The sequence below is a fragment of the Equus asinus genome, chromosome 29 (assembly GCF_041296235.1).
Source record: "Equus asinus isolate D_3611 breed Donkey chromosome 29, EquAss-T2T_v2, whole genome shotgun sequence".
NCBI classification, from domain to species: domain Eukaryota; kingdom Metazoa; phylum Chordata; class Mammalia; order Perissodactyla; family Equidae; genus Equus; species Equus asinus.
Window position 1 is genome coordinate 29,638,062 of NC_091818.1, and position 23,798 is coordinate 29,661,859.

At 39.3% G+C, this 23,798-nt stretch overlaps 1 protein-coding gene across 10 annotated transcripts in view; it reads right to left on the bottom strand.

Annotated features, from left to right (window-relative positions):
* Window positions 1–23,798, bottom strand: part of CACNB2 (calcium voltage-gated channel auxiliary subunit beta 2) — a 351,543-nt gene that overhangs the window by 26,416 nt on the left and 301,329 nt on the right. For 7 of the 10 annotated variants that reach the window (XM_044762394.2, XM_014846022.3, XM_070500811.1 and 4 more), the window contains 6 exons: window positions 21,397–21,519; window positions 19,557–19,693; window positions 16,846–16,922; window positions 11,577–11,710; window positions 7,819–7,899; window positions 7,298–7,356 (listed from right to left, as the gene is read on the bottom strand). In XM_044762394.2, coding sequence (XP_044618329.1) covers window positions 7,298–7,356; window positions 7,819–7,899; window positions 11,577–11,710; window positions 16,846–16,922; window positions 19,557–19,693; window positions 21,397–21,519 — 611 coding nt within the window. Of the gene's footprint in view, window positions 1–7,297; window positions 7,357–7,818; window positions 7,900–10,879; window positions 10,942–11,411; window positions 11,432–11,576; window positions 11,711–16,845; window positions 16,923–19,556; window positions 19,694–21,396; window positions 21,520–23,798 lie in introns of all 10 variants that reach the window. The other 3 variants (XM_044762396.2, XM_070500813.1, XM_044762395.2) reach the window with 2 other exon arrangements.

A 23,798-nucleotide genomic window follows, 5' to 3' on the forward strand; every position in this document is an offset into this window, starting at 1 on the left:
GAAAACAGAGAAGAGGAAACTGAAAAAATAATTCTAGAATTGAGAGTCTGATTTTCCAAATGGAAAGGATCCAGCACAAGTTGAAAGCACAAGTCCAAGTTGAAAGTTCCACACCAAGACATATTCTTATAAATTTCATGACACTGGGGACAAAGAAAAACCTAAACGGCAGTCCCACAGGAAGGGTCGGGAACTGAAATTTTTGTACTTCTCAACAGCAACAATGGAAGCCAGAGGATAACGGAGCAAAAAGTTTTCAAAATTCTGAGGGGAAATTATCCCAATCAAAATTCCATAGCTGTTTTAACTATCGATTAAAAGGGAGAGTTGATTAAAGACAGTTTTAAACATTCAGAGTCTCAAGAAGTTTTTATGTACTCTTTCTAGGGAAACTATTGGAGGACATTGTTGACTGAAATGACAGGATAAACCTTGAAAGAAACCAAGGGATCTAGGAAAAATGGGCTCCAACCCAAAAGGAAAGTGAAAGGAATCCCAAGGATAATGATGAGGGCTGTCCTTGAATGACAAATGTGCACCCAGCAGAGAGAGAAACTGTCCAGATGAGAGCAGGCCAGAATGCTCCCAGAGAGAGGGTCAAGAAGACAAAGCTGAGAGACTACGGGATGCTTTTAATACATTGTGAGGAGAGTTAGACAACTGGGGGAGAATTTGAGGCTGGATTAATGCCAAATACAGAGAACATTAAGTAAGTGTAAAAAGTAAAATTATTTATCTCATAGAAACCACAAAGGAAGTACACAAGAAAAAAGAATTATAGTATATGACATGGCTCATTTGAATATTACTTATATGATCATAATAAATACTAAAAATAGAGCCAGTCAAAATTATGATTTAACTGTTGGGAGATCGGAGGATGAGATGCATGCAGGTATGTGTACAGGAGAGACAGGAAGAATATGCATGAGAGAGCTAAATATTCTTCATGGTAGGAAGTCAATAGATGATGCCTAACACTGAAAACTCTAGTAGTGAATGAAGCTTATTATTTAGAGGCAAAATTGAATACCAAAAGATACAGCTAAAACAGTTAAAAGTGGTTGCCATCTGGAGAGCAGCACATTTAGTAAAGTGTGGAAAGGGACTATTGGCTCTTTTGCAAAAATATTTTTATTTATCTATATACCATAAAATTCATTCATTTTGGTGTCTCATTCCAAGAGTTTGGACCAATTCATAGAGTTCTGTATCCATCACCACATTCATGATGCAAAATAGTTCCATTACCTCCCCAAATTCTCTTGTGCTGCCCCCCCCCCTTGTGGTCAGTCCTCCTCCCTACCCCAACCCTGGCCACCACTGAGCTGTTTTCCATCCCTATGGTTTTGCCTTTTCCAGAATATCATTGTAACCTTTTGAGTTGAGCTCCTTTCACTTTGCATAATGGATCTGAGATTCCTCCATGTTGTTGTTTCATTTCTCTTTATGGCTGAGTGAGATTGCTATTTTTAAAAAATAAGTCTATCTGATTTTTAAGCTTTTTGTACTTTGATGAAAATTTTATTTAACATGTAAAAAGCAATAACCAGAAAAGTGACACGAAACCCATCAATTTAAAAATATTTAGTTTCATTATTATTTCACAATGCATTCACAAGTGAAATCAGGCTATATGTGGGAACAATCCAAGGCTTTGTCACTGTTTTCAAATGTTTTTATTTTGGGGGGGGGGGAGTAGGGTAGGGTGGTGCAAAAGTATTCCCTTTATGCCGAGCACCTGCTGGCCATGGAGGGAGTCACTCATTCAACACAGATTTACTGAGTGCTCACTCTGTGCCAATCATCGTTCAGGATGCTCTTATGGGACTTAAATTCTTGTGGGGTGGAGGGAAGCAGACAGATGTCTATGTCAGGTGGTGATAAATGCCATTAAAAATAATGTAGGATAATGAGGATACAGATGGAGTGCCGTGGAGGGTATATTTTTGGTGTTCAGGGAAGACCTTTCAGAAAAGGAAACCTTTGGTCAGAGACCTGAAGGAAGTGGGGGAATAAGCCACGTGGATATCGTGGGCTGAGGTAAGAGCGAGGACCTGAAGGGCTGGGCATTACATTAGTCCAGCTGAGTGGACCACACGCTACTGATGACCAGAATCTGGGTCTGTGCCTCTAAGGAGCCCTGGACACTCACTGGGAGGTGGGCTGCCCTGTGCTGGGCACCACCCTGGGGATACAGTGGGGACAAGAAGGACAAAACCTGCTCAGGAGTGTCTCACAGTCAGCCTGGGGGAACCGATTCAGCGGAAGGGGAGGATTTTCTCTAACAATACATCTTCCTCTTTGTCCCACATGCTTTGTCCTTCTGCATATGGTATTGCTCAGCCGGGCGTCCACTCCCTGCTCACGTGGTTAGCTTTGTAGACTGTGAAGACAGGCCACTATCCTATTCCAACTCCTTAAGCTATGCTTTGGGAATTGTCATTACCTGAGGTTCTGCCAAAAAACAGATCTTGAAAATCTTGAAAATCCTAAGGGCAAAATTCTGGGGACAACTCAGTTTAGGGGAGTGGCTCTCAACTCTCACAGTGTAACAAAATTGCCACATATGCTTTCAAAGTTACCTTAGGTCCCACCCTAGAGATTTGGTTTCAAGTAATCACAGATGGGCCATAAGCCCTTGTTTTTTCTTTTGTATTATTTTTAAAAGCACTAAAGGTGATTCTAACATGCAGCCAGGGTACAAAACCACCAGTTTAGAAGAAGATGTTTCTATGTAAGTTTCCCATACGACAAAATAAAGTGATGTGATGTTTCCCAGGATGACTGATTTCCAATAAGATTCCCATGTGTGCGATTCAACATGTACATATTCCTCCAGCAGTTCAGTTCACGTTCTAACACTTCAGCGCTAGGAGCTGACATTTTCAAAGTCACTGGGGAGGAAAACCAAATTCATCACTGATGGTCGCTTTCCTTCTTGCCCTCAATTTTGTTGTTAATTTACCTGTCACTGTCCTACAAGGTGAATCTGAAGATTGCTTTGTTTACATGACATAGTTGGTTAGGGTGGATTTGATTTAAATGGTCTATTCTATTGCACACAACAGAAAGGATAACGATTTATCATCTTCTTTGACCTGAAACACTTACGCTATTTTAACTAGGATCATGATTCTGCCAACTCTCCAGGGCTTCAACAAATGCACTTAACTAGGTTTAAGAACAGAAAAGAATTCCTATCAAGACTCTTTCATCACTAATACTTCCTTTCATATTTTCTGCCTCTTAGGCTTTAAATTTTTTTTTAAATGAATTTAGTTTACTTAATAGAAAACTAAGGAGTAATTTATTTTTCCCTTTTAGAATTTACGTGTCTATTTAGAATTAGACATACTTGACACTTTTGATGGGTTCCCACCCTCTATTGCTGTCTTGGCTTGCCCAAAGCAAAGACATTTAATGATTCAGTTGCTCTGGATGTCTTGCCATGGGTAAAAAAGTTAAATTTTTGCATGGCTTTTTGAAATCTTCTGCCTTATGGAGCCTATCACTTCCTTTGAGGAGCTTTAATTGGTGATCACAGGCTAGAGTGTTCAACTTCAGTGCTAAAAGTCAAGACGAGCCAAGGCAGGTCCATTAAAAAAGCCATATGAAAATTACTTCTGGCCAGAAACAAAAGAGCGATATGACATTCAGATTTTATTTGTTTCTTAAATGAAATCAATCTGAATGGCTGATACTTTAGAACACCGGTCCAAGATACACCCTATGGCTGGGATCTATCTTTCAAATTCCAAACTTAACTCAGGTTTAAAAAGAAGTGGGAAGTCAGGAAATTCCATCTCATCTCCCCATCTTTGGCATTTAGAAAAGGGCAGTGGGTTAACGCAGCCACAGAAAGCATGGTGCCCAGTCTAGCAGAATTTTCTGGGTATGCACGCTCCTGAAGACAATTCCAAATTGTGATAAATGACAAAGCCAAGAACGAAGAAGTGAAAGCCAACTGGGCCTGATTAGAGGTATGGCTTTTATACTTGGCCAGAGCCTGATAGACCTGGACCCAGCCAAAGGCCCAAGGACCAAGCTGTGTTTCCTGGCACAAAATAAAATATATTTCATAAAGACACGGAAAACCAAGAAAATCTAACAAGGAGCATTTGGTTAGGTCAACTTTGATTATAAAGTCTTATTTTACCTTGGAACATAGATTCTTTTTTTCCTTTTTCTGTTTCTTTCAGTCTTTTGCTTGATTAGTAACTAACAATATTTATCCTGCTATAAAGGTTTCCCTCTCTGTCCTTGCCTCTCTTGTCAAAAGTCAATATAAATTAGAAATGGCCGTAGAAGCAGGTGTGGTCAAGAGAGAAAATACTATATCAAGAAATCTGAAAGAACACTGAAGCCTACAGATATCCTCTATTGTACTTATAGAGAAGGAAAGGAATGTGGAGAAGAGAGGAACCAAATTCATCTTGTTAAAAATACAGAAACATACACTAGCCTTGTATGTTCCCAGGTCCCCGATAATCTACTCCTAGTTTAAATTTGGAAGTTTCCATTTTAAACTCCTATCCTATCTTTGATGCTTCAGGAGTTGCCTTAACCTTTACTATGACGTCCACTGGTTATTTGACTCAAGGCTGCGTTTCAATAGACTATAAGTAAGCTCTACGAAGGCAAGGCCCTTGTCTGATCTTGCTCCTCATAATGCCTGGCACATAGACTAGACTCTGCTCAGGAAGTATTTGTTGAAACAAGTTGAGGGCAGAGGGAAAGGATTAAGTCCAAGCTGATTAACATGGCACACTAGACATGGCCCCAGCTTTGTTACCAATCACTCTGTCTAGAGACTTGACTTGAAGACCTCTAGATGGCTTGCCTTACACATGATGCTGTGTCATATCTTGATGCCTTCACACGCTTTACACCCTCTGCTGGACATGCCCTTCTCCTCCTACTAATTCACTTGGTGAAATCTTAGGTACCATTTGAAAACCCTTCCTGGATGTTGACATCCCTAAGTCAGTGTTAATCCCTCCTCCCTTTATGTTACCTGTATCTTGGACACACAAGTGCCGAGCTGCCCTTTCATTTACTTTATATTCTATGACTCCAGGTCTCAGTTTATGATTCACATATGAGCTCCTCATAGGCAATGACAGTGAATGGCTTCAACATCTCTGCATTTCTCTAACAGGAAGTACAGAGCAGACATTTATTCAACATTCATCCATTCATTGTTCACACTGAGGGTTGTTCTAGGCATTGAGACCACCACAGTTCACAAAGCAGATTAAAAAACCCCTGCCCTCACGGGGTTTATATTCTAATTGTGAGAGAATGACAACAAACAAAATTAATAAAGGAAATATATAAAAGAGTTATAGGAAAAAAGTCAAGGAAAGAAGAGAGAATGTGTGTGTGTGTGTGTGTACGCAAGGAGAATATCTGAGGGATGTACCAAGGAGAATATCTGAGGGAAAAGTGTTCCTAGCATAGGGTACCGCGAGTGCAAAGGCCCTGAGATGGGCATGTATCTGGGTGTCTGGAACAACAAGGAAGGAAGTGCAGCAGGAGCAGAATGAGCAAGGGGGAGAGAGTAAGAGGCGAAAAAGGTAATCAGCGGTTGGGGGTATGGATGGTCAGACCATAGAGGGTCTTATAGGTCACTGGAACAACTATGGTTTTCACTTTGAGTGAAAAGAGAAGTCACTGGATGGATCTGAACAAAGGAGTGATGAGATACCACTCATAGTTTAACAGGCTGCTGAATTGAGAACAGACTTTAAGGGAACAATCATAAAAGCAAGAATACAAGTTAGGAGACTATTTATTGCAATAATTCAGGAGGGAATGATGGTATCTCAGACCAAAAGGATAGCAGAGGATGTGTGAGAAGTGGTTATATTCTTGATATATTTTGAAGATACAGACTGTTAGCATTTGGTTGTGGGATGTGAGAGAAAAGAACAGTCAAGATGATTCAATGATGCGGGGCTGAAGGACCCTAGGACTGCAAGACGAAGAAGCTATTAGTTGAGATACGGAAGACTATGAGAGGAGCAGGTTTTGGGGGGGAACTGGGAGGTTTAGTTTGAGAAGTCCATTAGATATTTTGGTGGTGATGTCGAAGAGGTAGCTGGATAAATGGGTTGGAATTCAGAGGAGAGACCAGTGAAGGAATGCTATTTAAGTATCTGACATGGAATGAAATCACCAAAGAAGCGAGTGTAGACAAAAGAGAGAGAAGACCGAAGGACAGCCCTGGGCTCTCCAAGATATCTAGCTGATGAGGAAGAACCAGAAAAGAGACAAAGGAGTAGCTAGTAAGATAGAAGGAAAATCAGGAAAGTGTGGTTCCAGAAACCAAGTAAATAAAGTATTTAAAGGAGGATGGAGTAGTTCACCACGTCAACTGAGTGGAGGACTGAAGATTCACCCCCAGACTTAGCAATATGAAGGTCACTGGTAATCTGGTGTGACTCGTTTTGGTTGAGCGATGGGTGCATAACTGGAGCAGGCTTATCAAGAGACTAAGAAGAGAACGAGTATTCACAAGTTGTTCAAGGACTTCAGCTGCAAAGACAAAGATAAAAGTGGGACAGCTAGAGAGGAATATGAGGTCAAACTTTTTGTCAAAGGAGCAATAACTACATTTTTGTACTCTGATGGTGTTTCCATTAGAACGAGAAATACTGATGAGGAGAGAGGAAAGAATCATTATGGCCGTGTCAGGGTGGGGATGGGGAATGGGATTTAGCACCCAAGTGGCCGGTTTGGCCATTGCTAGGAACGTGGTAATAGGAGGAAAAAGCAGAGCACTCAGGCAAACATGCAAGTAGGGATAGGTGAGGTGGTGGGGAGTCTTGTTCTCCTCCGTTTGCCTCAATTTTCTCAGTGAAATAGGAAGCAGGTTCATCAGAGGAAAGCGAGATGAGAAGGAGGTGTTAGAGATCTGAGGAGAGAGGGGATGGTACGAAGGTCTTTTAGAAGAATAGAAAAGAGAATGGAAGAGGGATATTTAGCATGATTTCTGGGCAGCACTGCACACCGGTTGATCATGAATTTAGGGTGAGACTAGTCAGCAGGGAGATGGCCAAGCTCAGCTCACGGATGCAGGGGCAGGAACAGAGACCTGGATCACCCAGGGCTGAGGACATGCCGAGCAAATACGACAAATATTTATTGAATCAGACTGAACTGAATGGAACTTATTTCCCATCACCATAGAGACTTGAGAGAGTAGTTTTCCCTTGGGATCACCTGCCTGTCCCACTCGGTTTTGCCTTCTGCAAGGCAGAATGCACAGAACCCAGAATACTGAAATACTCACCGTCCTTCAAATCTGTGTTTTAAAAAATCAAACAATGCTTTCTGCATCATATCCGTGACCTGCAATTGAGCAAGCAATAAATTAAGATACGATAAAAATATTACTAACTGCAATAAAACAATTTTACTCCTCTTAAGAATGTTTGAAAACCTGGGCTTCCCATTTGGAAAAAGCAGTATTGAGGTTGCCACATTTTTCTGTTGCTCAGTTCTGATACAATGACCATTAAAGAGACAAAGTTCCCTGAACTTATCCTTTCAGTGACAATAAATTACATCACAAGTGGTGTCAGTCACTCTCCATTTGATATTATTTTCCCGGAACCAAGTAAATTGTAGGTAGCAGAAATCTCCAACGCAACAGACAAAAGAACAAAACGGGAAGCAATGTATACCGCAGCTTGAAAAACAACGTGCTCTGCTGCTAGAGCTCTTTGAGTGCTAAATTCAGGAGTCAGGACAGGGAGGTGCAGCCACCAAGCAGTCCGGCATGTGAAGGTGCTCCAGAGGGCAGCTACTCACCTCGTACCCCTTCAGAGAAGGGCCCACCAGGACCACTGGTCGCATGGAAGGTACCACGTCATAAGGAGGAGTGTGCTCTGTCTGCAGAGAGACGAGAGGCCTTCAGATGTTTAACAGACATGGGGAACTTCAATATTTTATGTATAAACTGTTCTTTCTGAACTCTGTAATACAAGGCACTAACTTTCCAGACATTTCATTTTTTTTTCTTGCTTGCCTCTTTTCTAAATAAACCCAATCAAAGACTGGTGGGTTTATTTTCCTCAAGTTTTCAAGTTACTGAATTGTCTACAGTTTCCTTGCTCTCCTCCAGAAATGCTCCTGACATACCAGTTGCGAAAGCAGGAGATGCTGCTTTTGAACAAAAACTAGCTGGTAGAACAGAGAGAAACATGCATGCAGAACAGGTGCTTCAGGCTCGCCTGGAAGTTAATACTGCTTTTCAGATGCATTTGAGTTTTCTGAAGAGTCAAATGATCAGACCTAATAGAGTTAATTACAGAGAGAAGAGAAGTCTTCTTATCTTTGTTTCTTAGATCTTGTCTTACCTGGATAAAAGCTAATATCAAAACATTGTAACTTTCATTACCAAATACTTGAAAATTCCTATTTTACTGTGAGAGTTTAACTTAGCATGCAAGCTTGTTCCAGGAAACAGGAATCAGGATCTCTATTCACGGCTTAGTGATTGATGCTTTTGGATTTGGGGTTTCTATACCCTGACACTTAAAAACTTACTAGGTAAGATTTATGAGTCTTGAAGGAAAGGTGGTTAGTGTATGATAATCAAGCACGCTTTGGCGGCCTCAAAAGGTTCATTATCAACGTGCATCTCTAACATGCTTCTCAAGAGCAGTTTAGGCAGTGTTTCTGTCACATAACTAATTCATGCCTTTCTACCAGCATTTATTTCGTTTTTGAAAGAGCAGGGGGAGGAGTTAAATTTTGCAGCAATTTCAAAAAGTTGTAAAACTTTTTGGCTTAACTGCTTCAAATCAAATGATTAAAATAAAATTTTTCCCAAAAAATAGAGAACAGCTAATTTGTTTGATTATATTAAAATTGGACATTTCAATAGCAGAAATGTTAAACTGACCCCCCAAATGACTTTTTTTTAATGCAGAAGAGAGACAGAGATGGCCTTAGACACTGGGATAAACAAATCATTGTTACATGAATCTTTCTGCATTAAGGAGTATCTGGAAAAATCTATTTTAGGACTCTCATAGACCAAAAGAAAAATATTCTTTGAGCTATTTTAAGAATTTGATAAACATGTGCAAATGTGAATGTAATTTTTGCATCAGCCTGTTGCTCAAGAACATTTTATTATTGCTTAAAATTGCCCATTCCAAAAACTTTCTGACTTCAACCAAATTTAGCTACATAAGGGGGAAATTAAAAAGCATTTCAAATTCAAAAGCTTCCATCTGAGATTTCACCAATAGTCATAGACAAATATAATCAGAGGGGAGAAAATACTACCGTGACTGTGCTGTCCAATTTTACTCCTTACAATTTTACCTAATGTTCAAAATTAATTTTAGTAGACACAATAAAGGTAGAATACGTTTTTAAACAGAAAAAAAAAAACCAAGACAAACACAATACAGTGACAGCACAAATGCCACACAAGCATCACTCTAAAAGCAACCTAAAACATGGACAACAATCTTATCATTGAATCTCAGGTTCTTTTTTTGCTTTTGAACTCTACCCTGAAGTTGACCACATAATCAATAACATAAGAAGAATGAATACCAGCGCCCAAGGCATCATAAGCATATTTATTAAATTATTCCATTTATATCACCTGGGATCATACCGAACATGTTTAGAAGCCAAGTCCTTATAGCAATTCAGCATAAGAATACCTTTTCCACCATTAGAATTAGGAATATAAATTGCATGCATTTTAGTAACAGCTACCAAGAAATTTTATGTCAAGCCTTTAAGTCTTAAGTGGCCCAGTATTTGACAGGTCTTTGTTCCTTTGATCTGTGACTGCCAACTAGCAAGGGGTTACCCATGCTGATAATCAATCAGCTTCTTAATCAATAGGGTAGCTACAGAAATTACCATATTTGATGGAATATTGGTACTTTGTGCCCTATTGATAATGACGCCATCATTTTATCTCCCCTTTCCTGCTAACCTTTTGTTTCACTTATTTAGCAGAAAAACTGTGATAAACATTTTTAAAGTTTTGCAATTTAAGAGTAAGCAAACTTCAAAAAACCTATCTTGACTACCACGGTTTTAGTTCATGTTATTACTCTGTAAAATCCAGAGCAGCCAAGCGATGCTGGTTTTCTGGGCTTCTGCAGCAGGAACACTGTTAGTCACTTGGCTGCAAGTTTTAGCTGTGACGAGAAGACAGGACCAGAAAGATGGGCCCACTGTTGTGGATGAACATCAAGCTGGGGCTTTCTGTGTTAACACAAAAATCTAGGTGTTTCCATTTTTGCCTAGAGTGCCAAGGTCTTCCATTATTAAAGTAACCATAATTTATTAAAAAAAAAAAAACCAACAACTTCACAGTTCAGTATCTGACACCTCATGGATGACTTTAGAGTTCTTCCACAGCGCAAAATACTTGTGTGCAGAGGAAAAGAGTTCAGGATGTTGGAAATTTGGGGCAAAGTAGGCTTTACTCCACACCTGTGTGTCACAATATACCCATGGTTGTGCAGGACTTGGTGACATTAGGAAGTAAGACCCTAAAAGATAGCATAGTAGGCTGTGAAAAGTGGTGTGTAAAACAAGAGAAAGAAAGGAAACTGTGTGTGGGGGAGAATCCTTAAAAAATAATGGTTTAAAGCTACAAAAGGTGCTGAAAAGAAACAAACTTGGTCTGCAGTAAAGAGAGCTGAGGAATACCCTAGTTTCTGAAAGTCAGGGGACAAGGAGCATCGCTGTGTAGCATCTTGGTGGGCCAGTGGCAAGGGCTGTACACATGGCCACCGCCCCACAGTCCAACAGGTGGGATGCTGACATCTGACTGATGGAGGAGGCAAGAACATCGGGAGAGTATTTATATATGACAATAGGAAAAACTCACAGTAAACCGCCAAAACAAGCCTGCAGTTTTCCACTGGTCTTGTTCATCTGCAGATTTTGCACCTAGTGGATTAGAAGTTTAAATACTGACTAAATTAAAAATTGAAGAATTTTTTTTTTTTAGTACAAGCTATGTATCTGGATATCATAAATCAGAATCTAATAATGGTTTAAAAATGCTTGATTATACGTTAAATTTCTGGAAAAAAGAAAGAAACAAAGACAGACAGAATAAGCATGCACAATTGAGGTGCATATATGGAGTTGTCAGCGTCTGACATCCTTGAATGTTTAAACAAGTTCCCTTGGTGGCAGATATTATTCCATCAAAAAGGATAAGTACTGTAATGGTGCTTCCACAGGTCACTCACTGAATTTTGTTGGTTTGAAATGCCTGGATTCAATTAGCTGTTTGATAGGACTTTTTTTTTTCCCTCTTAGGACAGAAATGACTGTATTTAATAAAACTGCAGGATTTAATGCTAATGATGCCAGTGGCAGGATAAACACAGCTTATGTCAATGTAAACTTACCGATTTCTGCTTCTGCTTAGCTACAGCAGCATGGAAAAGAAACAAAGAATAACAGAGCATGCATGTTATTGGCTTATCAAAGGACGCAGACAGTCAACAGGACTAGAAATGTGACGCAGTGCAGTTGAGCAGGTGGACAGATGGGAGCTTGGAAGTTAATGTTACCTTCTTAAAGAAGGGCATTCTTTTCTCTTTGGAGTGGGGTGACGTTACACTGTTTGCACTGGGTTTAGGGGAGCGGTGGTTTGCTGGAATATCATTTTCTTCTGCATCTAAGCCAGTAGCATCTATGTCTATAGCTATATACAGACAAACAATTCAAAAATCATCAGGTAGACAGGAGAGGAAAAACAGGTTATAAAAAAAATAAAATGAAAGCAAATAAAACTAACCACAGTAAAAGATCTATCATGAGTGCTCAGCACAGTAAACAAAGTAAAATTTAAAGGTTAAGCATGTTAAGAATGCAATGTAATCAAATCTAACAAAACTGAAAGGTCCCCTCATATCGGTTTGCTTGAACAAATCAGTTTTAGGCTAGATGTCTCGAACAATATTTTTAGAGAAACATTTTTACTGTATAGTGTCAAATATAATACTCATATATTTTCCATATCAACTGTATACAAGTAAGGTACAGAACATTTGGTGTCACTTCTTACCATATCTTAAACCAGCTTTTAGATCACACGCAACTATGCTACACACCTTTATCACACAATGAGCCTCAGATTTCTTATGTTGCTTGGTTGTGTGTGAAAATAAGGGCCATGTGAAAAGATTCATGAAAATTGCAACAGGCATTTGAGAGAAAGAGAGAATAGAAATCTTAAATTCAGGCAACATACAGGAATCATATGCAAGGCAAATAATTCAGGGAGGGTTCCAGGAGGGACCCGATTAAAATGATTTCAAGATAATATGTGCACCCTCAGGCAGGCCTGACTAACGACTGATTGAAAAACACTGGATCTGATGATCTCCAAAGGAAATTAGTTTACTGAAACAACATAAGGCTTCCACTGACTTACATAAAGGCTCTGGCTTTAGCATGAGAGGAAGGGTGGAAGGGCACAAAGGCCCAGGAGAATATGCCACTGGTCTCCTCATCTGTCAAGAAGAGGTTTAGGTCTGTGGTTTGACATGCTTTCATTTTTAAAATCTTTCGCCCGAAAAATATAGCACTTAAAGATTAAATGCTAAATGAAAAAACATCCATAATCTCATTTTGAAGTTCATAAAATGCTTCCACGTGCCATTACTATGGAATTTTATTAACTGTAGAATCAGAGCTGGGAAGTATTTTAAAGATCACTTTCAACTCTCTTAGTTTCAAGATGTAAAAGCTAAACTCTCCAAGAGCTTACGGGACTTGTTCTTGGCAAAAACTCGTGAGAGCCAGGACTCCGAACCTAGTTCTGCCTCTGAGTCTGGACCTCATCCTGACACCATGTGGCCTCTCCAGTGAGGTCCCTTCTCAATCCCAGTGCACTCCATTCCCAAGTGGGGTCATGTCCCCAGTGGCAGGATTCAGGAAGACATCACAGAGTTGGGCTCAGTAGAAAATTATTCTATGGTTCAGATGAGGTCAAGTAGAAGAAAAGAAGAAAACCTACTCACCCCCAGGAAAGCATCATTTTACACGTGTTAGGTCTCTAACAAAACCACAGAACACTCAGATTTAAGGAACAAATTACCAGTTTGAAATAACAGCTCAGTGTTGCAAGGCAGCTGCGATTCCCTGTGATACACAAGCTAAACCGGGGCTCATGACAGCCACTGCCAACCTTTTCAAATGACGGAGATCGCCCGACAGGCAGCACATTCTTTTTCAATTTTGAAGTTATTATGGATATTAGATGACTCAGCCTTTTGAAAACTAGGATCTCCTGTTTAATTGGTCCTTTTCATTTGATTAGGTTGAAAACCTGTGATGGAGTGAATACCTGGCACTGTTTGCACAATATTGCAAATATCAGCTATTGCTTGCATAAAGATGAGGTATGAGTCTCTCTCCAGTGAAGATAATAAAGGTCTGAGTTAATTCCAGGTATTTGGTTAGACTTACCTAGTAAATATGTCTTTCTCTTTGCCCCATCTATGCATATGGATGACCTAAAAGGTTTGGCACATAATGTGTAATGGAAACATAAAATGTGCCCAGGGGTTTGAATCGGCTCTGCCTTTTAGACCACCCTATAATGCTCTTCCTTGAATCCCCTTCAGGAAACATGTCATTAGTGTCTTCTTGGATATGATGGAGAGGATGTGGGTCCATTCTTCATTATTCCGATAGTATGTCTTAACCAAATCAAGTAAGTTTCCCTTCTGGTGGTAAACTCCCATATACTTTAACCTTTCTCATCTTTTATTGGGCTTCTAGAGGCCACATTCAAGGGACAGCACCCATTGAGAAATTTCTGAAACTGAAGATATGTAATTGAATATCAGAGTTGACAGGACCCTGGGATGGCAAAGTTCATGAATTGGATTTAATGATTTGTCTATTGAATTCGGTCTGCTGTGATCAGAGGATGGCTTTTTTTTTTTTTTAAGAAAGATTAGCTCTGAGCTAACATCTTCCACCAATCCTCCTCTTTTTGCTGAGGAAGACTGGCCCTGAGCTAACATCTGTGCCCATCTTCCTCTATTTTATATGTGGGATGCCTACCACAGCATGGCTTGATGAGCAGCGCGTGGGTCCACATCCAGGATCCAAACTGGCAAACCATGGGCCACCGAAGCGGAACGTGTGAACTTATCCACTAAGCAACTGAGCTGGCCCTGGATTTTTTATTTTTTCAAGAAAGAGTGGAAATGCATAAAAAGTTTAGCTGTGACACAGCCCAGATACATAGCCTGTGTCAGGTCTGAAATTCACCTGCATTTGGAAACAAGGGCTCCCACTCCCAAACTGAGAACTTTCCAACTTACTAGCTCTGACTTTTGGTTAACTTAAATCTAAAGGCATCTGGGTTCATTCAGAAACACAGAATTCTGAAACATTTGGCCACTTTCAAAACACATCAAAGAAATTTACTAGGACAGCTAAGAAGCAGGTTCGACTCTTTTCACAGTTCTGTGTCCTTGATCAGACTCAGACGGTTCTCCTTATGCTGAGATGCTACCTCTCCTTAATTTCATACTTGCATCTGCATACCTCAGCAAATATCAGTATTTACTTGGGGAAAAGCTGCTTTCATCAATTCATATATAGTTTCTTTTATTCTTCCTCACTAGCATGCTTTTTTTTTTTTTTGGTAGAGAGGCTTGGGAACACTTTTTGAAATCTAAATTTTAGTTTAATCTTAGGCATGTGGGTCAAGTTGAGCAGTGTGCAAGTGTACACACACACGTAGGCGTGGGGTATGAATTGTGCAACTGGCTACTACCCTATTACCCAGATGTGATGTGGAAATTCTTCCTTTCCCAAATCCATAAGAACCTCTAAGTATCTTTACTTTAGGCAGATGCTCATATTCTTTGGTCCGGCAATGGGTGAGGTGACTGTAGATAGGGCCTCTGGGAAACAAAGACGAAAATTACAATTGCAGGCCAATCCACATTTGCTGGTTTAGGCAGTTTTCCCGGAGGTGGGGTGGGGGAACCTCTCTGTAGAATTTTCTGAAGTTTTCCTTTAGATAAGTCATGTTACTGATAAGAAAACTATAGCAGGATCCTGATGTGCCTGTTAGAAATCTTGTAGTTGGTTAATATCCTGGTCCACTCAGTCGCGGTGTTTTCTACTCTTGGTATTCAGAAAAGTTATTCCAAAGTCCCATGTCTGTATAAAACTTGGGTGAGGTTGTAAATCATCTTTATTTTATTATATTAAACTCTTAATTGAACTTTTTAATTTCTTTTTAAAGATTGGCACCTGAGCTAACATCTGTTGCCAATCTTTTTTTGTCCCTTCTTCCTCTCCCCAAAGCCTCCCAGTACCTAGTTGTATATTCTAGTTGTAGGTCTGAACTTTATTTTTAATAATGATGGACATATAGCTACAAAAATGAAATGTTATTTTAGAAATACACTAACTTATTCTTCAAAATGCGTGTGCCTGCTCCCATTACACTGCCAAAACGAAGCGAAGGCTGCAGTAGGGTTACAGGGGATGGAAGAATATTCCTGGTCTACAGAGTAGGGCTGACGTCTGTAGGTGGGGCTGCTGCTTTAGCACAATGTGAAGACATATGCCTCACATAATAGCTAAGGGGCTTCAATTTTCATTTCAAACATACTACTTTACCTAAGTGTGGTCAACTGAGAATTACTACAACTTATAAGTACGTGGTTTTTGAAATCAGTATGCATCTAAAATGATTTCTTTCTTGTGGCACTCAGATTTTGCTCACTTAAAAAGTCCTATAGTTATTACTAAGCAGCCCTTGATTGGTCTCTAAAAGTCGCCAACATTCAGGAACGAGGCATGATCATTTGCAACGGGTGGATCCTGTTCTTAAGACACACCAGTCAGCACAACTAGTTCCTTAACTTCTCCATAGATGCACAACCCAGTCTTCGATCTCTTCCCACTCCCAGCTTCTTAGAAATCACATACAGAATCATTTTGCTCAAATGTTCCACTGGCCAAGCCTTATCATCTTATTCTGACTCCCACTTGCAGCTCTGAGCAAACAATGACCCTGCTCATGGGCTTTCATGTAATTCAACCAGTTAGTTTCCTATTTATACATACAACTCCAAGTTCTACACAGAATGGTAGAGTTGCCAGATTTAGCAAATAAAAATTCAGTTAAATTTGAATTACAGATAAACAATAAATAATTTTTTTAGTATGGCTCATACAATATTTACTTATACTAAAAAATTATTCATTGTTTATCTGAAATTCAAATTTAACTTGGCGTCCTTCTCCACCACATGAGAAAGAAAAGAGTAGTTACACTTCCTACAAGTGTTTCCATCTTTTTTCCATGTTTCTATCCATATTCTACATCTTCCATAGTGCCTTTTGGATCTAAGCTCATGTCACTCCATCATCACTCCATCATCACTCTATTCTCCTTTCCTCATCTTCCTAAAGTTTTTATCCTTCTTCTCTTTTTATTTAAAATTGCGGCCAACACTTCACATCACACTGTGATTGCTGGTGAGTTTCACCCATTGACTGCCCACGACAATGCGCTGGGCCCCACGGTGGGGACTAGGATAAACAGCTAAAAATGTTGATCACTTTGATCATCTCCAGTAACTTACAGCGAACATGTTGACATATTTCTTTTTTTTCTAAATGCGGGAAAAAATGTCCCCATTTTGTTCCTAACTCCATATGGGCATTCTTATTTGTGATCCCTTTTAACACGTCCAGGGGTCATGTAGTGATTCAGCGTATGCAAATTCCCACAACTAGGTAAGACGGAGGAAAGCATGGGATGCGGTTATGGCTGTTCAGCACTGGCCACCTACTTACCAGAGGACGGAGGCGTAGACTTCCTGGAACTGGGTACTATGTCACCCAAACTGGATGATGAGTTTCCTCCTGATTTACTGGAGTAAAGCAAAAATTGATATGAAATCGGACACTTATTTCAGGTATTAAAACATCTGTATTGGGCAATAAACATGATTACTCATTGTGTTTTTATTGAACTTCGAATTTGTCTCTCCTACAAGGAGGCAAATAGTAATTTCCCAGTGGAGATTTGTGGAGTACTTGAAACAGCCATGAGATAGTCTTTGTTTTAAATTCAAGATTTCATTTTAAAAGGCCCTGAGAGAATGAAAGCAAACTAGGGTAATTTCTGCAGTTCTCAAATTCTCTTCCAGGACCACAGATAACTAAACAGCAGAGATCTCCTTTTGCTCATTATTTTAGAGACCCTCAGAGGTGATGTGTAGAACCTTAAGGCTAACACCAAAACAACGTCTCCTTCTTTGATTCAGCTCCTTTGTCTTAGCTTGGTTATTCTCAGCGTACTAAGATTGAAAGTACTCAAGTTTTCATGAGCAACCTATAAAAGAAAAACACAGCAATACCAAAGCTTGCTAACCTTCTTAAAAGACACACGAAGGAACATAACAAACAGAATGTTATATGATTTAACACTCAGATCGTATCGGGAACATTTCTCAAGCATGGCTAACACGGAGGGTTAAATTCGGTTAATTTAGGAATGATTTGGAGAACATATACTTCAGAACATCCAAATTCTAAACTTTGAGACAAGACATCCTCAGTGTCTTAGAAACTTTGGAGTTAACATCGGAAGAACAGCATTTATGGTTTTTAGCAGTGCACCAGCACGCTAAATAACATGTTACTAAATGGCCCCTTCACAGATGAAGATGGATAAGAATATCTTAAAAGAGTAACATGGAATTTCAGCAAGACAATCTTATTGTCTAACGTTTATTATCATAGCCAAACCAGGGTCTAGTTGAAAGAATTTGCTTTTAGTATCTATGCATCAAAGGGTGCTATTTACTTACGAAAATATAAGTTCCACTAAAATACCAGTAGCAGGCTGAATTTTATTGTTACTATTCTAGCATTTTAATGCATAAAACAGACAACATCAAAAACTTTAAGAAACTAGCGGGAGGCCTCTATATCTTTTTAAAGCTGTTAAGAGATATGCCAGTACATTTTAAAAGGATACCAGACAGTATGCAAAATGAATAAAAAGTGGTATTGATAGGAGCAATTTCTGGAAGTTATACAAGAATCCCCATTACCAGGACCAAAAACATCTTCTTCCAGTTTTTTTTTTCTTTTTCTAAAGTACTAAGTCAATTTCAGTTCAAGCACGGGTTTGTTTTACACTGTAATAACAAAGTATTATTTGAATAGTGTAAAATTGTGACAAACATTGCAAATAGTCCAAATAATCAGCATACAAATTTGCCCTTCACTTTTAATTCTATAAAAATGCCATGTTCTTGAGCTGTGCCCCAATTCTACTGTCTTTGGTTTCTGTCAATTATTATAATTTATACATCAGAGTTTTTAAATACCGCTGAATTCTGGTTATGTGCTCAAAAGAAAACTGCCAACGGAAGACTAGAAATTGAATGACTCATATCAGATCCTCAAGATCCCACTGGTAAAATGTACATGCTATGTCTATCTACTCACAGCTACTTTTGTATGACTAAATGTATCTCCCAATCTGCAGGCTCCCAATAACCTAGGGATTAATAAAAGTCAGATATCAAGGGTAGAGGTCTCAAAAAAGGGAGCAATCCATCTGAAGTAAAAGAGCCTGACAATTATAAAATACCAGTTAATGAAGATGGATGCTCCAAAGCAAAAGGCAGGTTCTATTTTACTTGATCGCTGACACTGGAAAAAAATTCTTGCTAACACTCAAAATATTATCGTTAACAAAGGATTTTGCATCATTATATAAATAAATAAAATATAAGCCAGGGAAAACAAAGCCCAACTATTCACCTTAAAGAAAAACCTTGCCCCATCCCATCCTTTCACAGAGAGGGAAGCGCACCGTGTTCTTGGACTTGTCTGCATAGGGTTCAATTTATAGTTCACTCTACGTCTGAGTAGCGCTCCCAGTGCTTCCTTCGTGAGGAGCAAACAAGCCTAAGAATCCTAGGAAAGATTATTCAGCCCCAGCCTATTACATAACTCACCTAATTGCTATCTGCCAAGGCAATTTTAACTGGTTGCATCTCGAGTTTCTCTTTAGGTGCTTAGCAGTGAGTAGAACTGAAAATTGAGTTTCTCAAGGGAAAATGAAACTAACAGGCCACAAGAGCTGCTCTTTGCCCATGACATCTGAGACGGTCACTTCTAAAACATCTTCCTGCTGTGCCAGGCAGTTACAGACACTGGGATCATTCAGTGCAGGTGCTCAGTGCTAGAGTATTTTCAGGGAAAGATTAGGACTTCAGAATTTCTCTGCACGGAAGTCCAAATTTACTACTCTATGATTCAGCTATTTTCATTAATGATACTAATTACTGCGATTCTCTCCTAAATATGATGAAAATCAGATGCTAGGATGAAGTTTTTAAAATGCAGGATTTGAGATGCCATCAATAAACCCTATCACCAGTCTGCTTTTTAGCACATAATAAAGGCTGTGGAAGAAAGCAAACAACAGTCCATGAATGATGGTATGATCTGAAGTTTTATACAAACATTGGATATTTCTCTCATACCTGGAGTAGAATTTCCCTTGCTTGGCTCTCTGTTCATGCTGTAGCCTCATATTTTCTAGTTTGACTGGGCTTGGAATGAATCCGATTTCACAGCCTTCTTTAACCAATCGCCCTATCCACCAGTCATTGTTAAATTTCTAAACACGAAATCAAAATTGTTGAAGTCAGTGCACGGAAGTTCAAGTCAAATCATTTTTCTTCCGCATTAACTATTTTCAATGGAGAGAACTATTATGGCAATTACAATTAACTGTGCCTCAAATATCACAGTTCAACAAACTCTGAGGTTCATGGGTTCAGCACGTAAGAGTGAAGTATTTTCGGTGTGCCCAACGACCCAACGCGGGCTTTACTCTTCCTTCTCTTTCCTGGTACTGCCTTGAGACTGGCCTGGATTCCATCGCAGCTGCTGCTGTCACCAGGAGTAGGATAAACTCTTCTCGTTCAAAGATTAACAGCTCTTCCTAACAAGAGACCATTAGGAACTAGGGAGTATTAAAGAGCTCTTCCTCTTATATAATCAGATTAATTAGAAGTATTAAGAGTGAGAGATTAATATAGCAATCTACCCAAAATATTTTGTATCAGAACAAAATTCACCTTCGTGCAAACAGGTTTATAATGACCATGATACAGTGTCCGCAAATGATCTCTCTACTGATGTTGATGCAGACAATTTCTCTCTTGTGGATGGAATATTTATCCTAAATCTCTATGAGTTGGTTTGATTTCCCTCAAGTGAATCATATTTTTCAAGTCTGTTCTTGAATTTCAAGGAACACTATCCATTCTGTTTTTCTTTTCCTTCCATGGTAGAAAGAGACCCTTCCCTAAGCATCAGCCATTGGAAGGAAACTAGATTAATCAGACTTCCTGTTGTAAAGTGAGATTCTAGGCACGCCATCAGTTCTGAAAACTTTTTCTATCTTTCCTTCCCAGCCAATATTTCACATCTCTTTCTAAAAGTTAATGAAATGGTAGGCTCTAAATTCTCTAGGCTCTTTTAATTGGCAGTCATCACCTCCTTTGCTCACAACCTTCAGGGTATGAGTAGTTACATTTACCTACGCTCCTTAGGGCATTTCATCCCCTAGATGGACATGCTCCAATTAGAAATTCCTGCAGGTCCAAGGAGCTCTGATGCTCACACACAGGAACACCACGTAGGGAGAATTTCTGGTCACCTAATACAGTGTTCTGCACGACATGCACTTGACAGATGTTGACTCAAAATAAACCTACAATTAAGGGCAATTTTTTCCAATTTACAGATTGAATCATTGTTCATGAAAAGGTGGAAACTTTTGGCACGAAGAAAAGGGGATTTTCCTGCTGTTTTTTGCCTCATTGGCTCCAATTCCTGCCAACCTCCCTTCCATTGCAGAAATTTACCATTGAAGGAAGATAAAGGGCACCAGTGGTTTAGACACTGAGTTTAGACACTGTCCGCAGAGAGACCTCATGCATCCTAGATACTATTATCAAAGGCTCCCTTGATGGTTAAACTTGAGACATGAGGGGAAAACGACACAGAGTCAAGGTTAAATATTAAAAGAAAAAGTACAGGTTAGGTATAAAAAAGGATCATCTACTCCAGTAGTTCCCAATTTCTGGGTCACAGAGCCCAGGGGAACCTTGAAGTTATTGCAAGAAGACTGTGACTTCTTCCTTCTTTAAAAAGGTTATATTTTATATTAGAAAAAGTTTGAGAGGCACCGAGTTTGTGTGTATGTTATACAAGTGCTGCTATGCGCAATGCTATTTCACAGCAATAAGAAACCAAAAAGGATGTTTCAAGGTGAAAAATCATGAGGATAGAAATTCACATTATTTTCCTTACTTCCTTAACATGCAGAAAATCTTTTGCTTCGAAGGAGATGGCCATGCCTGGCACCGGAACATCATCTTCATGGGCTGCACTGTAGCTGACATTTGTCCGAACGGCAAATGCAACGGGCTTTGTCTAAAGAGGAAGAAGGAAGGGAGAAAAAAATAAGAGAAATAACAGCAGGAGCCTGCCCAGTGATGCAGCAGTTAAGTTCGCATGTTCTGCTTCGGTGGCCTGGGGTTCACCGGTTCAGATCCCGGGTGCGGACATAGCACCGCTTGTCAAGCTATGCTGTGGCATGTGTCCTACATATAAAATATAGAGGAACATAGGCATGGATTATAGGCCAGGGCCAATCTTCCTCAGGAAAAAGAGGAGGGTTGGTGGCAGATGTTAGCTCAGGGCTAATCTTCCTCAAAAAAAAAAAAAAGAAATAACAGCATTCCTTTACTTTTCCCCCCCAAACACAAACATACACTGAATAACTGCTGTAATTATTGTGGCTTTTTCCACCTTGCTCCTTTATCACAAAACAGCGTATTAGCATTCACAACACAGGAAATCTCCGAGTGTTCAGCTACATACTACCCACTTCCAAACTACAAAAAAGCCACTGTTCTCTTTGAAAGTACTAAGAGAAATAGAGGTGGACATGAACTACTGAAATATGTGTTTACAACAGAACAGCTTGTAGGAACTGGAAATCAGGAAACACACACAGGAATAAAATGCCCAGTTCTTCGGTTTCAGTGAAAAGGACTTAATGACTGCCACTTCCACCCCAAACATCTACTTTAATTAATAACTAATGAGATAATTCCAAGAGGTATAATATTTTGGGTGAAAACAGAACAGGGAACATATCTTATGACTAATAGCAACTATTATTCATGGCTTCAGGGAATTATGAAAGCAATGACCTTTTATTCTATTATTTTTCCTCCTTGAGTTCGCTCAGTCACTAAAGATGATAACACTAATTAGTCTATCCTTCATTATTTGATGCTTTGAAAATTTACAGATAAGTACTTGTCCTCTATCTAGGCCATTCTTGTTATCCACAAGGTGAAAAAATAGGTGAGTGCAAAAACAGTGAAAAGAGGTATTGTTCTAACCGGCATTGTGTTTCTTTCCTATTATGGGCAAGTGGATTCCTTCTGAACAGTTGCTCCCTTTTCAACAAACTCTTCACCTGGACTTGTCAGGGAGGACAAGGGGGATTCGGAGTAGAGAGAACCCATCTTCATTTGCAGATTTTCCGCAGTTAATCCATTCCACCCAACTGTTGTCTGGGTTGAGGACTGAGCTAAGAGCCATGAATCATGTTACTCAGATCTGTCCACATCCCCTGGGAAAGGAGGACCAAGTTCTGGATATGGGCACAGTAGACATGAAGTGGAATTAAATATCTGAAATCCAAATCTTGGTATCCGTTACAATTTTTAATGATAAAAGAGGTGTTGCTTCTCGTATGGAAATATGGACTTACAAAAAAGAGAGAAATAAAAGTTGCCCATAGTTCTACCACTGAAACACAATCCTTGATAGCGTGATAATGTTTCCATTGTTTTTGAAATTTAAAAAAAAATATCAATTTTATTCCCATAGCTACAATCATAATGTATTTAACTTTCACACAGTTTTTAAAGTAACTTGGTATTTTTCATGTGATATACTTTTTTGTCTATTTTAAAAATTACCTTGACCATTCACTCTTTTTTGACGTGTAGGTTTACAATTTTTTTCCCACTATGATAAACCTTCTGCTTTGAAAAGATCTCTGTACAAAAAAGCCTCTTAATTAGAATTCTTCCCTTAGGACAGATTCCCAGAGGTAGCATGGTAAGCCAAGAGTTACTAAGACCTTTTAAAATTCTCTTCCAAACTACTGTGCAATTGGACTGCACCATTTTAAACCACAACTAGCACCATACGATGGTGCCCTTTTCAATAAGATGGAGTCTTAATCAGACGCAGTTTTAACGCTAGAAATAGACTTTCCTTGAGTAGATCCATCCACTATTCAGGAGAGTTTCTGACCACAAAAATATAGAGATCCAAGATTTTTTTTTTTTAATTCTAGCATGATCTTTCATTTCTCTTAGGGTTCTTTTATTCCTTGTAGGATACAGAGTTTAGGTGTACCATATTTTTTTTTCATCACTGGAAGGCATAAATTTAAAATGTACAATTCCACAAGGGGTCCCATGGAAAATCTCATGTCTTTTATGCAGTGCTGAACTTCTCAAGCATCCAAGTAGCAAGAAGAGGAAATATTGCAAAAAAAGAAAAAGAAATGAAAGGGGCCCTGATGGTTGGCACATAATTCCAGGGCTATAGATCATCATTTTATGTTCTTAGACTAAGACATCAATTTAGAATGTGCCTCCTTCCTTGGCTTACCTCCCATGATC